At 41.0% G+C, this 17,160-nt stretch overlaps 1 protein-coding gene across 2 annotated transcripts in view; it reads left to right on the forward strand.

Annotated features, from left to right (window-relative positions):
• Positions 1-17,160, forward strand: part of Ptprr (protein tyrosine phosphatase receptor type R) — a 249,354-nt gene that overhangs the window by 134,348 nt on the left and 97,846 nt on the right. For both annotated transcript variants that reach the window (XM_032912575.1, XM_032912583.1), the window contains 2 exons: positions 13,211-13,324; positions 15,058-15,213. In XM_032912575.1, the coding sequence (XP_032768466.1) occupies positions 13,211-13,324; positions 15,058-15,213 (270 nt within the window). The remainder of the gene's footprint in view (positions 1-13,210; positions 13,325-15,057; positions 15,214-17,160) is intronic.

The following is a 17,160-nucleotide window of genomic DNA, read 5'->3' on the forward strand; positions in this document are numbered from 1 at the left end:
ATAATGTCTAATGAGGGCCAAAATTTTGAAGTAGTAGTTAAGGCTTAGCAGCCAAATTTTACACTAAAGAGAAAGAAGGGGGTTTTCAAGGGGGGGAAGAAGGAGCTTTTGGGGAGGAGGGGGTGTTGCCTGTTTAAAAATTTAACTTACTAGATATTAAAGCTCCGAAGCAGATGTCGGCTTTTTAGTTCTTTATACCAAAATATTTTCCCCTCAAACTTTCAAAATCTTCCATTTATTTTTTAAGTGATCATCACGAATCACTCAATCACTTCCCTGAATTGCACTGTATAACCTCAACCATCCCTACATTTAGCTGCAATAAGGGAGAATAAGCTATATCCGGCCTCTGTCCTCCCGATCCACGCGTTTACTTCTGAGCGACAACTTAACAATGAAATCACAGGTAGAGCCATCCTAATAAACACCACAGCCTCAATCCTACTGAGAGGGGGGAAGTCTTGCTGTAAGGGTTGAGGAGACAGAGTCCTGCTGCATGGAAAGCTTTCTTTGCAGACAACAGGTACTCAGAATCCTGTTTGTTTAGAAATGAGATGTCTCTGAAAGTGCTGATCACCGAGGTAACACATTGTGGGGGAAATTACATGGTTATTATTATGTTGCCGCCTCCTTCTGCAGATGAAAGAACCATGGGCACACAAAAACTTCCACACTCTATCTCTATTCACTTTAAGTTATGCAGAAAATTGTTAATGCCCACTGTGACAGAAAAACAACCGAGATTACCGAGGACATTCAACCGCACCATTTTTCACTGCATCTCAAAAACACAGGCCAGTAAACCACACTTTGCTTTTATCATGCCTCTTGGAGAATTGTGTAGCACACCAGAAGACAGGAGGCAGGATCCAATCACGGTCACTGAAGTGAAACATAAACTCCTCTGTGGTGGGAATCAAAAGAAATGTGCGCCCTCCGTCCGTTCAGGCTGAGGCTGCAGCCGCACAAATGCAGCCGCTTTCAGAGCTCCTGTAGTCTCCTGCCCTTTCGAGGCTCAAGCTTTTATAGGTGATTGCTTGTGTAACTAATACACCCCTGGTGTCTGAATCCTGGGACTTAAAAGGAGAGATAGGCATCTGGCTCTTTATAACAAATAAGGCACCAGTGACCAGTATAAATTAATAATTTCTTGATTTTAATATGGTATGTATATATTTGGTGACTTAAAACAACCTCCATTTATGACTAGAACGCAAGTTCTCTGGGGGGGGGATTTAAGGCCTATGAGTTTGCCCTTGTTTGTCTATTTCTAAGCAGTTCTAGAAACCATTTACAAGCGAGTCTTGTCAAGTACTGCACACCAGTGTCAGGACATCTTCTCTGTCCTTTCAACTGTGCTCTATGAGTGAGACAATCAGAGCAGCCATAGACAGAGGTTTGCTATCTTGTGTTTGTTGACTTGTCTCTTGTTTTGTCCTGTGGTTGTTGTTGCTGCTGCTGCTGCTGTTGTTATTGTTATTGTTGATGATGATGATGATGATGATGACGATGACAACAACAACAACAATGGTGTGTTTTTTGTTGTGGTTAACTCATTGAAACAATCTCACTATGTGGCCATGGCTGGCCTGGAACTTGATATGTAGACCAGGCTGGCCTTGAACTCACAGAGATCCCTTTGGCCAGGATTAAAGATATGTTCCAGCCACTACACCCTTGAGTTTTGTTAGCTTGATGGGGCTCATTGTAGAAAAGTGAAGTTGTCTGACCTTGTTTTGCCAACAGTGTTTACCAGAGCATTGTTTTTCTGCCTGGACCTAGTTTGAGCTATGTTTAGCTCAATCCTCAGCCGCCATCTTCTGCTCCCAGAGTGAGAAGGAGTGCTGAAGGAAGGAGGGTGGGGAGTAGGAACAACCCAAGGAAGATTAAAAGAGAACTCAAAAGAATAACAGTAGGCAAAAAGAACAATACAGAAGAGGACAGATAAGCAGGGAGATGGAGGTAGAAACTTCTCTTGATTGGAGCACATCACAATAAGACTTAAGACCTCTGTTGAAACAGGTAGGTTGCTGTGACATTTACCCAGGATAAGATTTAATCACAGCTAAGTCATGGCTTTTTTTCTATCTTGAAAGTGTTTTGTATTAGGTTTCTATATTCTTCCATCTTATAGATAGATAGATAGATAGATAGATAGATAGATAGATAGATAGATAGATAGATGATAGATAAATAGATGGTAGAAAGGTGGATAGATAAATAGATCAATGAAAAATAGATGATTGATAGATAGATGATATATAGATAGAAATGTGAATAAATAGCTAGATAAAAATAGATGATTGATAGATATAGATAGGTGATGGATACATAGATGCATAGATGATAGATAGATAATTAAATATTTTATAAGTTTAAGTAAATACAAACCAATAAGGCACAAGGATGCAGTATCATAAGAATATACAGTGTGAGTTCTACACTTTATGTAAGCTTTTTCCTCCTCCAGTGAATACACTCTCAAAGATCAAGATTGTCATCATTTTGTACTTTTTTTTTTAAAAGAAAAGTAATTTATTGTGATAACAGAGCCTGCCACAAATTACTTGAAATTTAAAGATTTCATGAAAATGTATACAGAAGTTCTAAGGGACAAGTTTAAGGCACCTTTAGAGGCAACAGAGAAAGACTTAGCCCAAGAAGAAAGGAAGTAAAATAGGGCACTAATTAAGAGGTAAGATTGAAATAGAGGAGGGAGATTAATGACACAAAGAGGAAACTAGGTTATTAAAGGCTTTCCAGATGAATCAACCGAGAGGTGCTAACCTAAGCTGCTAAATTCAGCTGCTTTTTATTGGCATTTAATTTGTAGTAGTAGAAAAAGAAGCAAGGTGGATATAAATGTCATTCAATATCCATAAAGAATCTTCTGCCCTGTGGATTTGAGGCTGAATTGGATGGAGAAAAAAGGGGAAATTCAGAAGGCCTGTCTCTCTGCCTGCAAATAGAAAATAAGCTATATCACTTTATGGCAAATGAAATTATTTGAATACTGTGTTTTTCTCTTTTCTGATAGCCTGATTGACCTTTGGCTAAAACTCCCCAGTAGTTATAAAAATCAATTAACATAGATATCACCAATGCAATCAGGCCACTTCCTGCTCTGATATTATTAATCCTTCTAGTAGATAAGCTTTGGGTCTCCATTTGATCAATAAAGTTGCTATCCTGATTCTCTTTGCTCTGACTATGCAGATAAATAGCTCTGTGAATATATTGCTTTCCATGTCAATATGTAATAAATTCATATCATTAAGCTAAGTTTACTGAGGAGCTTTCATGTGCCAGTTCTAGCTGTTTTCTATCTAAAATTTTATGTGTTTCTCATAATTTCCTACGTTAGTCTCATAACAAATGCTCTTATCATCCCATTTGATAGATGAAGAAACTGAGGGGTTTTTTTTGAACAGTTAAGGATTTAACAGAGATTACCCATCCTTGGGTAAGAACCCAAGTCTTTCTCACCATCCTGAGCTTGTAACTATAATTCGTTGAGACAGAGAAATCATTTGGCATTCGCTCACCCACCTTCAGCTTCTAAACATGCAAACACAATTATTCAGTTAAATTATCTTACTATAGCAAATGTCTCCCAGTGGCTCAGAAACCACATTTGAGAACCACTGCCTGAAGCTCACAATTACATCCTATACCTTTCTTCAATCTACATTTTTTTTGTCACTTATGCATGTGGCTGTGATGACAAACCACTTTTAGAAACTCTGCCCCTGACTTCCATATCCCCCAAACACTATTTCCTTCAGACCTTTGTACCTTGGGATGTTCCTATGCTGAAGCCAAGGCCAACTAATAAGAACACTTATAGAGTCTTTTAGGGGGTTGGATTGGGTTGGCATTTTATTTTGCAGCAATGAGAAGTGACACAGCATTTGTGTTTGCATAGACCGAGAGATGGCATCGCGCTCCTCCCACACTCCAAAGGACAGAGGAAGCAGGCTTATGAGATCAAAACACACATATTCTTGCTGATCCTATGCTGGAGACATGACTGAGGGGTACAGTGAGAATATTCTTCTGTGACTATCTTCTTAGAAAGATGCTCTCACAGCCTCAAGTGGCACTGGTCAGCATAGCTTTTCTGAGGAAACAGCCTTTAGAATGTACTGTATTGTTTGCAGTGACTGCCAATAAGAGAAGCTAAAGTCTTTGCTGGGGGTTGGGGGAACAGGGATAGTATTTTAAAACAAATGCAAGAGACAAAGAAGCTTTCTAGCCCTAACCCTGAGAAGTATTATTTCATCTTTGTAGACAATTGAGAGAATCAACAGTAGGTGCCAGGGCCTCTACTGTTGAAGTGCTGTTCAGATGGGCCAATGATAGGAAGGCTACTCTCCGGTGGATGGCCCCACACCATGCACACAGAGGCAAATAGCAACTCACTGGACTTAGTGAGTTATTATATTGGGAGAAAAGTATGTTGGAGGCGTGTGGTAGGAGTTGAGGGGGAGATACTGGGGACAGTTATTCCATTTTTTATCATATGTGCATATGAAATTCTCAAGAATGAATAAAAAGATAAAAGTTTAAAAGTTAATAAAAATACATTAGAGAAACTGAAACTGCATTAGAAGTGGGGGAGAAAATGGAAAGGACAGAGAGCAGGATGGAAAAACAAAATCAACTGAATAGAAGTAAGTCTACAGAGGGAAATGTAAAATAGTATGGCTAGAAAGAAATACAATACACAATGGCTCAACTGGTATCTGAATGTGAGACTGAAATATTTAGAAGCAAATTATTCCCATGTTTCATAGCAAATAATATTTTTGAAATAAAGCTTAGAATCTATATATTTCAAAGGCATTCTATGTAATAGGAACTACTAAACCAAGGACATACTATGAGGATTTTTTTTTTTCATTCAGAGATAAAGAATCCTATGAGATTGCAGAAAAAAGCAAGTTATCTACAGAAAGGCCAGTGTCAGGTCAGGGTATTTTTTTTAACAGTAACTTTCATTGCCAGAAGGCATTGGGACAATAGCAGCAGGTTTAAAAAGCAAAAAAATAAAAATAAAAGAGATTGAGTCAAGAATCTAATACCTAGCCAAGACGTCATTTGTTATTAAAAGCACCATAAACATAATTTTAAAGATATACTATCTCCAAAAGTATGGCACTCCTGACCCTCACTTGAAAGTAAGAGATACTAAAGTCCAGATAAACAGAGATAAATCGAAATGTAGCAGCCCAGGAATGGTGGCACCCTCTCTAGGAAACTGAGTCTCCAAGGAGAGAGAACTACACCTTACCAACTAGGCACATGTGAATTGACGCCATGCAGAAGGAGAGACACAAGTTTACAAACCTCAGGGATGACTACAGTGTCTACTGTGTAATGGATGCAGTAGATATGTGTTGAAGTCGAGACAGAGCACACAAGTTTGGTTAACTGAAGAGTGATGACTATTCATTTAAAAATTGAGAGCTCTTTTAGGTATTTTGGCTATAATTCCAATTGATTAGGCTAGCATTTTAGATACACCATTACAGTGTTCAAATGAAAAATTAATTAGATGGGTCCAATAAGAAGACTCAGTGGATTAAGCCACTTGCTACCAAGCCTGATGACTTGGGTTGAATTCCCTGAAGCACACGAATGATAAGAAGAATGAACCAGCCCTGCTAAGTTTTCTTCTGACCATTACACTCTTCCAGGGCATGATGGGATGTGAGCGATCCACGCGTGTACATGAGCATGCACGCACATGTGTGCGCATACACACACACACACACACACACACACACACACACTGATGATGATGATGATGATGATAAATGTTAAAAATGAAAGAAAAAATATCATGAAAGAGGGGCAACCCACTGGTTCTCTACCCAAATAGTCCAGAGAGCCTTGATGGGAATCTAAACAGAGGTGATTAAAACATAGACAAAGACAAAATGGGAAAGGTTCAGAAAGGATAACAGTGAGATGAGAAACTATCTAACAACAGACAATAGAGTGGACAGTACCAGTTTGCTGTCATAATGGTGAAGAATAAGAGAGAAAACAAAATGAATACCAGATGTGATACTTCAACCCAGAACACATGAAGAGGACAACTCGGTCTGGTTAGGGAGAGGAAGCGGTCACTGAGTTTGGTAATGTTGGGTTAGAAGCACAGCAACGTGGAGTACAGAAGCAAGTGTAGAAACAGAAGCGAATGAAGAAAGAGGAGACAGAATTGGGTGTTGATACAAAATGCCTCAAATGAACTGAAGTTTTCTGCTTGGTTCAATACATGTTCTGGGAATAACTTGCCAATACAAATCCTAACCAAAGATAGGGGGTTCAGTGACCAAGAATGGAGTTATTCCAAAACACATTAAGACTAAGGAGAGGGTGCTTAACAAAGTGGCTATTGAAAGACAGCATTTCTCTCGGGACTTTAGAGATTTCTTCTAGGGGGAAAGATGGTCATCCGACCTTCTTCTGCCTAACTGGGCTGCTATATATGGCCATGACTCCTGGTGGGTATAATCAAATGATAGATGATGTTGCCTGGTAACGGTGAGAGGACTAACTGCCTTCCTCCCAGGCAAACCGAATTCAACCATCATTAACACATAAATGGCCAGGAGCCATTCACATTCTATTGACTTTAAGTCCAGCATCTTAATCAATTCCAGAAGTCCAATTATAGCTAATGCCCATGGGCTTTACCTAGTTTAGTGGGCAGTCTGGTGAGGAAAGAAGGAAACCTTCATTGAGAGCAAGAAGAAAGGCAGGGTCTCCCTGTTTCAGGCTGACCTAAAATTCATTATGAACCAAGATTGACCTCAAACTCACAGAACTTTTTTATCTTCGCCTCCCATGTGCTGGGGTAATAGGAATATGCTACCACACTCGGTTCCAAACAAAACCTTACAAAGTGCTATCTTGAGGGATGAAGTATTTGCTGTGCAGATATGAGGATCCGAGTTCAAATACCCAGCACCCATATGGAAAAACTAGGGGTGCCAGCACATGTCTCTAACTCCAGAGCTGAGGCAGAAAGTGATCCAGCCGGGCTGTCATTCTGCGTTTCTGCCTCGCCTCTGGGGTGTTGGAACCCCACTGATGTGCCACTCCAGATGCAAAATGCAAGCCGTGTTTTCTCCTGGCCGCTGGGATGCTGGAGCTCTGACGTGCTCCGCTAAGGGAAAACAAAACACAGTCTAAGAGAGGGGTCCCCGCCTGTGTTCCTGCAGGTGAAAACAGCAGGGGCTGGGTCAGAGGCTGTGGTTCTCAAACACCCGAGCACGTAGACGCTCCTGGGAACTTCGAGGAACTGAGACCGGTAGTTCCCATCCTCCTGTGTACCAGTACCCAGATGCCACGCTGGGGACAGTGAGGAGTTAGGAACAGGATCTCACTGGCTGTAATGAGCCTGGGACAGGGGGCATGGGGATCCAGCTTAGCTCCAAGTGAGTGCCAGGATTAGGGGCTTCTATGGGAGACATAGGTGCGGCTCTGTTTGATGATGCCCCTCCCCCGCTCCCAAGGAGGTTCTTGATGAAGGAGAAGTCCAGTCCTCGCTTATCCAAACTGCTTTATTCATGGTGGATGAGAATGTATATGTCTTACTCAGGGTGAACCACAGACTAAATGCCTTTTGCAGAAAGGGATGACCAGGAAGGGAAGTTCATTGGCTAAACACTCGGGGCCTATCTTTAGCATGGAGAACTCTAGGTTCTATGTTATGTGAATGGTTGTCATGGTCCTCTTAGTGGGATGTTGTGGTCACTTACTCCAGGAAAGGAACCTGGTTGGAAGCTAGTTTGAGCTCCTGCTATTCTCAATTATAAGATTTGCTGGGGTTCTGAACTTACGACTACCTACCAGTTCCTCTGTCTGGTGGCATGGGCTACTATCCCACACCAGGCTGGTCAAAGCAGGTTAAGTGAGATACCTTCTCTCAGAAAATACGATGGATAAGCAACTGATTAAGACAAGCAGAAAACAACCTCTGGATGAACCCACGTGGATAAGCACACCTGCAAACATCTGTACGTAAACGTCACACACACCAGAGCTATTTCTTTTATGGGGGAAATACAATACAGTAATGGGAAATTGACTCAATAAACTCTGAATAAGAGGTTCCCAATAAAGTTGGGTATTAGAATCTTTCTAATTACGTTCTTATTATGTTTAAAGCTTTATGTTCACATGTTTGTAATTTTCGATACAAGTACCTAATTTTCCTTATGTGGTGTTAGCTTCTGTTACTAAAACGTATACTAAAGATAATTGAGTTTTGAAAGTTTCAGTCTATTGTTAATTGGCCTGTTGATTAGGGGCCTGTGGCAAGGTGGTGTATATTATGGAAGGGGTGTACAACAGAGTAAATTACTCAATAGATAGAGACAGTGAGCAAAGAAAGAGAAAGGAGATAGAGCTCGATTGCTTCCTCCAAGGGAACCCCAGTGGTGATCTACCTCCCTCCCACTAGACTCCACTTCTTAAGGCACAGACACCATAAGCTGAGGACTGAGTCATTAAGTCATAGTATGTGGCCTTTGAGGGCACATTTCAGATCCAGATTCATGCACCTAGAAACTGTTTGGATAACTGACTGCTAGAAAATCTCCTTATAGTCCCACTTAGAATTTCCATTTCTCCTTGAAATGGAAATCTTTAATCACAGAAATAATCAAGTGGGCTTAGAATTCAGGCTAAAACCTGCTTTTTTGCTATGTTATGGTAACTTTAAAACTAAGCTATAACCTTAGTTTTGTCTCGGAAACTTCTGTTTCATCTCAATTGAGCCTGCGTGTAACCGCATGGAAGGACCTACTGTTTCCAGGATCTATTGATAAAGATATAGGTGGTATACATTCACTAACCACAAGAAGTTTCGTTCCTGTTCTATTTGAAATAAAATTGTCATTTGATTAAGAATCATATACTTTTCTCCAAACTTGCCCTCCCATTCTGTCTGGCATGTGTTAGGACCTCAAGTGTGTGTGTGTGTGTGTGAGAGAGAGAGAGAGAGAGAGAGAGAGAGAGAGTGTGTGTGTGTGTGTGTGTGTGTGTGTGTGAATTTGTGTTTATGTGTGTACATGTATTTATATATGCATATATAATCTTATGTATATGTATGTGTATATATACATACATACATATACACTTCAGCATCACTTAATTTGTGGGGGTCAGAGGTATGTGCACGCTCTGTGGAATCAATTCAGATCTTCATAGGCAAGCCGAGATCCAGACAAATTACTCAAATGTTTGCTGCCGTGAGCCAGAGGATTCCAATTTCAGCTGATTACCTCTGTGCGTTATTTCTTCGTTTTAGTCGGGTCATTCAAATTTCTGCTTCAAAAGCACCGCTTTTTACCACCTTACGAAGCTGTCCTGTTGAGTGATTTTAATCTTGAGTTCCTATTTCACTTCCCATTTGAGACCTTAATACTGTTTCCACAGTTACAAGCCTCCGCTAATCATGGCCCTGGGAATTGAGCTCTCAAGAGTTTACACAACCCCCTTGTCTCTCTGTTCCCAGAGTTGCCTGCAGCTCCAAATCCTGCCCTTGGGGATAAGAGACAGTGCCTGCCTGCTCAGTCTGCCTCACAGCCAGAACTCAGTGGCTCCTCACCAGAGTTTAGGGGTGCCAGCCGAGGCTTTAGTCAGGCATAGAGCAGAAGCAGACTGCTGAGGTATGGCAGACAGAGATCTAGCACCGGCTTCCATATGCTGGCCGTGTAGACAGCAGGCTGGAGGAGTAAAGGAAGTCTCTGTTATACAGGGCTACAGGTGGACTGGATTATAAATGTATCTCTTATTCGCCTGATGTAATTGTCATCCCCAGGGCTTAGTGCTAAATAAGCTCACCCTTTCTAGTTCTTTCGAACTCTGGCTGACTGGTTCAACTCAGCTGTCCCGGGGCAAACACCTCTCCAAGTTGATTGACTCAGTCTGGCTTCTCTCAGCTTCTCACCAAATTGCTCTTCTTGGCCTCACACTAACTCTGACAATTTATTCTAATCTGCTGGCTCCTTATTTTCTCACTTCAGCTGCCCCTGCTAACCTGCCCTGAACTGCATGAACTCACTAAGGAACTCAACTCCCCTGCCCTGCACTCACTACACTGACTCCCGACTGACTCAACTCCCAACTCATGGGCACTAACTAAACTGACTGACTCTTTGCCTGCACTGCTCTGAAATAGCTTTTCTCCTGGGAGCTGGCCATATCTATCTCTGACTCATTCTATTAAATCTTTCCCTGATTCATCACTTTGCCCCTCAATTAGATGTCATTGTTTGTGATCAAAGGTGAGCACCCAGGGTGTGTCTGCATTCCAGCTGATCACACAGTCCTAGAAGGTCTTTGAATATGATGAGAGCAGTCATATTGCTGGATTACAACTCCTCTACACTGGATTTTAGATAATGGAATTATGCTTAAGACTATAAACTAACTGTAAACTGAAAAACATCCCTGGTATCTAAATCCTACTGGTCCATGAAGGCTTAGATCAAGCTTAACTTTCTATTTTAAATTGTTATTTACATATGGGAATCAGCTTGAAGCTATAGGAAGGCACAGCAAATGATACACAAACTCGTACATCCTTTGATGGTTTCTAAATATTTTATTTTTTTAAATAATGTGTATGTGTGTCAGGGTGTGTGTGCATAAGTGAAATGCACACCAAGGCCTGAAGAGGGCGTCCAGTCCCCTGAAGGTAAAGTTGTAGATGACAATAAGGTGCATGACTTGAATGCTGCTGACCAAGTGTGGGTCCCTTGCCAAGTAGTACATGCTCTTAACTGTAGGGCTATCTCTCCAGCCCCTATTAGATGGTTTTTATTCCATAAAGGACTACTTTCTGAAAGAAGAGGATCACATTCTATTAAGACAGAAGAGGCAAATCCCAAGTCCAGGAGAAAGTGTTATGACAAGTGGGGAGTGAGTCCTCAAGCTCCTGTCTGTGTTCTTCAACCTCTCCTTTCAGTTTACCCAGGCACTGACATTACCTTTACCTAAAAAGCACTCAAGATTGCATAACACCCTTAAATAAGAATATTCTACTAGTAGCCCTGTATGACCACCCAAACATCTCTCTAAGAACAGCTCTTCTCAGGGATGAACACCCAGGACCCAGCTGAGCCTACAGTTTGTACTGACATACAGTCAGAAAAACATGAAAAAACATTGAGGTTCTTAGTGCCCTGACTAAAACATAACAATTTTTTTTCTAAGAATTCTGTCTTTATCCTTATTTAGAGTTTAATTTAGTCCCCCGAAGATTCTTATGTTGGGCTTTTCAACTCCCTCAGAATGTGAGTTTATTTAGAAGTAGGGGCATTGTGAGTATAATTCATTAAAGTCACTCTAGAGTAGGGAGAATTCCTGAGTCAATATGCTCAGCCATTATAACAAGAGGAACTTGCGACATAGCTACTCATAGAGGGAGGAGACACAAAACACAGCCCTGTGAAGCCACAGGCAATGACTAGAGCTGCTGGACAAGCAATACCAAGAAGTGCCCCAAACAAAAGAACCTAGAAGACAAAGGACATATTGTCCCCTGGAGATACATGAGGGAACATGGTTCTACTGACACTTTAATTCAAACCTTTATATCTACAACCCTAAGACAGCCTGTCTATCATTTTACAATGGATAGACATAATGAACAAATATTTTTGAAAATATTGTTGATGGTGTTGATACAGCTTTTCAACCCATTTCTGATGAAATTCTCCATTTTGTCAGGGTGTCAGGCAGAATCTTTTGATGCTTCTACCCTGCTTTGGACCTCAGATAGCTCACCTCCATAACAAGATAGAGGGCCCCTACCTTGTGCAGGCATTAGAATACCCTCAGGTAGAAATGTGGAATAAAAAAGGAGGTGAGACTACTATTTTGATTGGAAACCGCTCCACCTGTTTTATATTCCCAAACTGTTAATGCCTGGGTCCTGTCACCTTGAACACTGGCCACTTCTGGTCATTTATCTTCCACAAAGTTTGAATATAAGTAATCTTTCCTAACAGGTCTACATGTTTTCAAAGCAATATCATTCTACCATTACCCTTTCAGTGTAAGCTTTCAGGGTAAGAGTAGATTACAGATGCAAAGCAATCTCTTTACCAAGTCAGTGAGAACCACCTAGTTAGACACAGCCTGCTCTGGCCAAAGAAGTGAACTCAACTATACAAGAATATGCAAAATTCATGAGTCAGTTTCCCTTTCTTACAAATATCTACCTTTAAAATAGTGACTTATATTCTCTCTCTCTCTCTCTCTCTCTCTCTCTCTCTCTCTCTCTGTGTGTGTATGTATGTATGTGGTGTGTGTGTGTGTGTGTGTGTGTGTGTGTGTGCACCGCTTTCATGTATGTACCTGTGAAAGCCAGAAAGGGTGTGGAGTCCCCTGAAATTGGAGTTACAGGTGGTTGTGAGCTGCTGTATCAGGTGCTGGGAACTAAACTCAGGTCCTCTGGGGGGAAAGGAAGTGTTTTTAGCTGCAGAATCAACTGTCCAACCCCATGATCCAGTTTTGAAAACACAGTAAACTACTCCCTGGTTTACGTACAGGAAATTGCCCTACTGCCTTAGGCTATGTTACTGCCATTGGACGTGTAATTCTGGAACACTGTACTGCTTAGACGTGTTAGGAATGCTTTCCTAAACGTAGAATGAGCACTGTTGACCTTAGATCAAGTCATTAGCACCACTGGCTCGGCTACCAGCATAGACACACACTGTGCCTCATTAATTTGCCTGGCACTGGCGGCAGGTCACTGTGTAGAGAAACTTCTAGCATATAAGACTTATATACCATCCTTCTCCATGGCTGTGTGTGAACATGAATTAAATATGCCCTGCAGCTTACATAGCTGAAATGGGCTTGGCCACGAACACCAAAAGGGGAGTAAAATAGATTAAACCACATTGCAATGGAATTCCTTTAAAAAAAATAATCATTTTCTTGTACTTTGTAAGTAACTGGACAAATTGCTTTATTACATAATTTGCCACCTTTTAACTAATACCACTTGAAATTTCACATAAAGAATATCTATAAGTTTATTTATATCAAAACTAGTGCGGGGCTATGAACTTAGAGCCCCACAGACTGTGGTGGCCAGTTATTAGTGAGGATGAACTGGCTGTCCAAAGCTCGGTATTCACTTGGTTTGGGGTTTTTATTTCCTGTCCCTGTTTTCCAGACACTGCAAATGGATATAGACAAGCTGAACATAACCTTGCTTCGGATCTTCCGCCAAGGAGTAGCTGCAGCCCTGGGACTCTTACCTCAGCAAGTACACATCAACCGCCTCATTGTAAGACTATACCTTTCATATTCTCAGAATCAAAGCCGCCTTTCCGTCCTCAAAGGTCCCATGCTACGGTTCTATGGCTGATAATCCAACTCTACCATAGCAACTATTTTTGTAAATAAAGTTTTATTGAAACAAGCCACATCCGCTCGCTCACATTTGTGTGTGGCTGTTTTTATTCTTACAGTGGCACAACTTAAGTTGTTATAGCAAATGGATTGGCCCATAAAGCCTAAGAAATTTACTGCCTGGCCCCTTACAGAAAATACTTTATTAACCTTGTCATAATTAATATTAGCTCCCCCAATAAATATAAATAAAGAACCAGATCATTTGCTCTAGCACATGATCCCAAAATATTGACACAACTCCCAAAATACTGTCCAGGGCAGTGGAACCTTCTCTCTCAGGTTTCTGGGTACTGTTTACTGAAGCTCCGTTAAACTTATCGATCGATCGAGGGGATGGGTGCTCAATGCACAAAGTAAGATTGCATATGAGTTAAAGATTTAGTCCTTAACCCACACAGCTCATGGAATGCCAAGAAAGAAAACTTATTATTGGTATCTGAGGCAGGGACAGAGGGGTCTGCTGTGTAGGGACTCCTGACCTATCACCTAGTCACCCGAATTCCTTCTCCGTGTCTGGGAACCTGGAATCATGAGCTGCATGTTCCCGTTTGCACTGAAGATTGCTATAAACCATATGGATAAAATAGGCAATTTAAATCAGATTACTCTTCTTTTTGATCTGTCAAGACAGGGTTTCTCTGGGTAGCCTGAGAACTCACTCTGTAGACTATGGTGGCCTCGAATTCAAATGCAGGGTTGAGGCATGGACCACCATGCCTGGCAATTTTATTTTTTTGTTTTTATTTTTTTAAGATTTATTTACTTGTTTATTTAATATATGTGAGTGCACTGTCGCTGTCTTCAGACACACCAGAAGAGGGCATCAGATCCCATTACAGATGGCTGTGAGCCACCATGTGGTTGCTGGGAATTGAACTCAGCACCTCAGGAAGAGCAGTCAGTGCTCTTAACCACTGAGCCATCTCTCCAGCCCATTTAAAAAAAATTTTTTTTAAACTACTTTTGTCTAAGGCTCACATGAAGAAACTGAAGGGCAGCTCTAGAGATGGCTCCGCAGTTTAATTGCTGCGTTTGGCTCCCAGGACCCACATCATAGTCCCAACTGCTTGGAACTCCAGTTCTAGAGGATTCAGCGTCATCTTCTGACCTCCACAGGCTCCAACACACACACGGTTCATATAAGTGCATATACAGCACACACATATGCATGCATATGAACACACATGCACATATATATATATATATAATATAAACTACTTACATAAAAACATATAAAATACTTAAATAATTAATATGTATTAAATAGTAACTCACTTGACTTTAAAATATGTCTGTAAGCATAATTATTCAGGAAGCATCTGAGAAATACATATCAAGTTGGTACACAGCTATAATTCTAGCATTTAGGAGGAAGCCGAGGCAGGCAGATGCAGAGATCCCAGCCAGCCTGTGTTACATCTGGATATCGTCTCTGAAATTAAACAATAGCAATATATATGTAGGAGAAAACAATACACACCACTCCCTAAAATGACTCCAAAGATTCCGAGAACCTGACCTTAATGTTTGTGAAGGACAAATGAAAATTTCCGCGCAGGTTTTTAAAGCTGTCTCCGTCTTACCCAAATGGTGTGCTCTCGCTAGGAAAAGAAGAGCCAGATTGAGTTGTTTGTGTCTCCCGGAAACCGGAAACCAGGAGAGCCGCAGGCCCTGCAGGCTGAGGAAGTACTGCGTTCCCTTAATGTGGATGTTTTGCGTCAGAGTTTACCACAGTTTGGAATTACAGACGTCTCCCCTGAGGTATGTCGTTGCATGGAATAGTTCATTAAAAAAAAAAAAATCCACAGTGAGCACCGTATGCTAATCCAAACCCTGAGGCTTTGAGACAGACACCCTAGTTGTGTGTGGATTTTAAGACCGCAATCTCCCTAAAGGTCAGAATCCAGTTCACTTCGGTTTGTGTTTTCCTGAAGAAAATTCACTTTCATGTCAAAGTTCCACCACTTGACACTTGATTCTTGAAACCGGCGTGACCTTGTAATTTTTCTTTTTTCAGTAAACCGTTTACAAGACCGAACAGTTAGATAGGTCTGTTGCTTGAAACTGAGTTGCCAACAAAACAAAAACTCCACTCTGGCTTTTGTCTTCCACATCACCTTCATTGTCAAAATAGTCACAAAACACTCATTCTCCCAAGATTTGGAATTTTGTGAATTAGGTTTTTCCCTAGGTGTAAGAAGTCTGACTGACCTACATAGAGAGTTCCAGGCAAACCTGGGCTACTACTTCCAAACAAAATAAAAACAAACCCTTGTATTTTCTTCACAGTACTTTCTAAATTTGGTGCTAAAGAAGAGTGTCTACTATCTCTTCCACCGTTGCTGCACAGGGAATAACCCTCCCTATCTCTCCTATCAACCTCGAGTCCATCAGAATCACCAGCGTCCTAAATAGATGTCACTCTGTTCACAATTTCATGGAGTTTGGCTTTGAGGGAAAACATGTATAAACAGAAAGTAGGGTACACAGAAATTAAGCAAAGTGACTCAAGGGTGAAGTATAAATGAACAGTCACATGTGTGTGTATGTTAGGCTCCGTGTTCAATCCCCAGTACAGGAAGAAAAAGAAAAAAAAAGAGGAAGGAGGGAAGAGAGGGAGATGGAGGGACAGAGGGACAGAGGGATGGAGGGATGGAGGGAGGGAAGGAAGAAGAAAGGAAAGGAAAGGAAAGGAAAGGAAAGGAAAGGAAAGGAAAGGAAAGGAAGAAGAAGGAAGGAGAGAGGGGGAAGAAAAGAGACAGAAACAAAAACACACAGAGAGAAAGAGAGATAGAGAGAGTAGAACTGTGTGGATGGGGCATAGTGCCACACCCCTGGAGTATCAGACACTAGCACTCAGGAGGCAGATGCTGGGAATCATGATTTCAAAGTCTGACTGACCTGCATAGAGAGGTCCAGGCAAGCTTGGGCTACTACAAACAAAACAAAGCAAACCCTTATTCAGTGCCTGTTTTATTCCTCTTTCCTGTAAATTACTTTGCCCTTCATTTCAGCAAATCCATAGGTCTTATATTAAATCCATAGGTCTTATATTAAAAACTTTAGAGCTCAACCATTTGAATCTTGTTCAGACCATTTTGCTCTGTGAGGATTTTTCTCTTTCCATAATATTAACCACCCTGAACCTTAGTTTCTTCATATTCGAAATGGATCTAGCCCTTCTCTAAGTGACTTGACATATCGATTAATTTTTTAAATGTATGTGAAATTCAGCAGATTTTTTTTTGTACCAAACAAATGTGATTTCAACCCAGATGAATTGAGAACATGCAGTTCTTTGATGTCCCCAGAAGATTGGATCCAGGACACCAACACACACCAAAGTTGTCAGATGCTCAAATTTCCTATATAAAGCTATATCTGCATATACTCTAGGAACACACTCCCATAAGTTTGTTACTTATAACACATGACATTAATGTAATTAAAATGTGAAGAGTTGCTAAAAATATTGTTCAGAAAGTGTACAGGTGAATCGAAGATGAATTTTCTCCACGAATATTCTCTATCCACGGTTGGCTGAATTCCCAGATGCAGAAACCATAGCTAGAAGGGCAAACTTATCTGTCACTCCTGAAACAAGAGAGTCGCCCTTCTACTCACAGCTTTTGGTTTTCCTCCCTGCCCTGCCCTTCTCCTTCCTGCACAAAACTTGTTTCTTTCTTTTGCCATCACAGTAACGTTCTT

The sequence above is a fragment of the Rattus rattus genome, chromosome 1 (assembly GCF_011064425.1).
Source record: "Rattus rattus isolate New Zealand chromosome 1, Rrattus_CSIRO_v1, whole genome shotgun sequence".
NCBI lineage: Eukaryota > Metazoa > Chordata > Mammalia > Rodentia > Muridae > Rattus > Rattus rattus.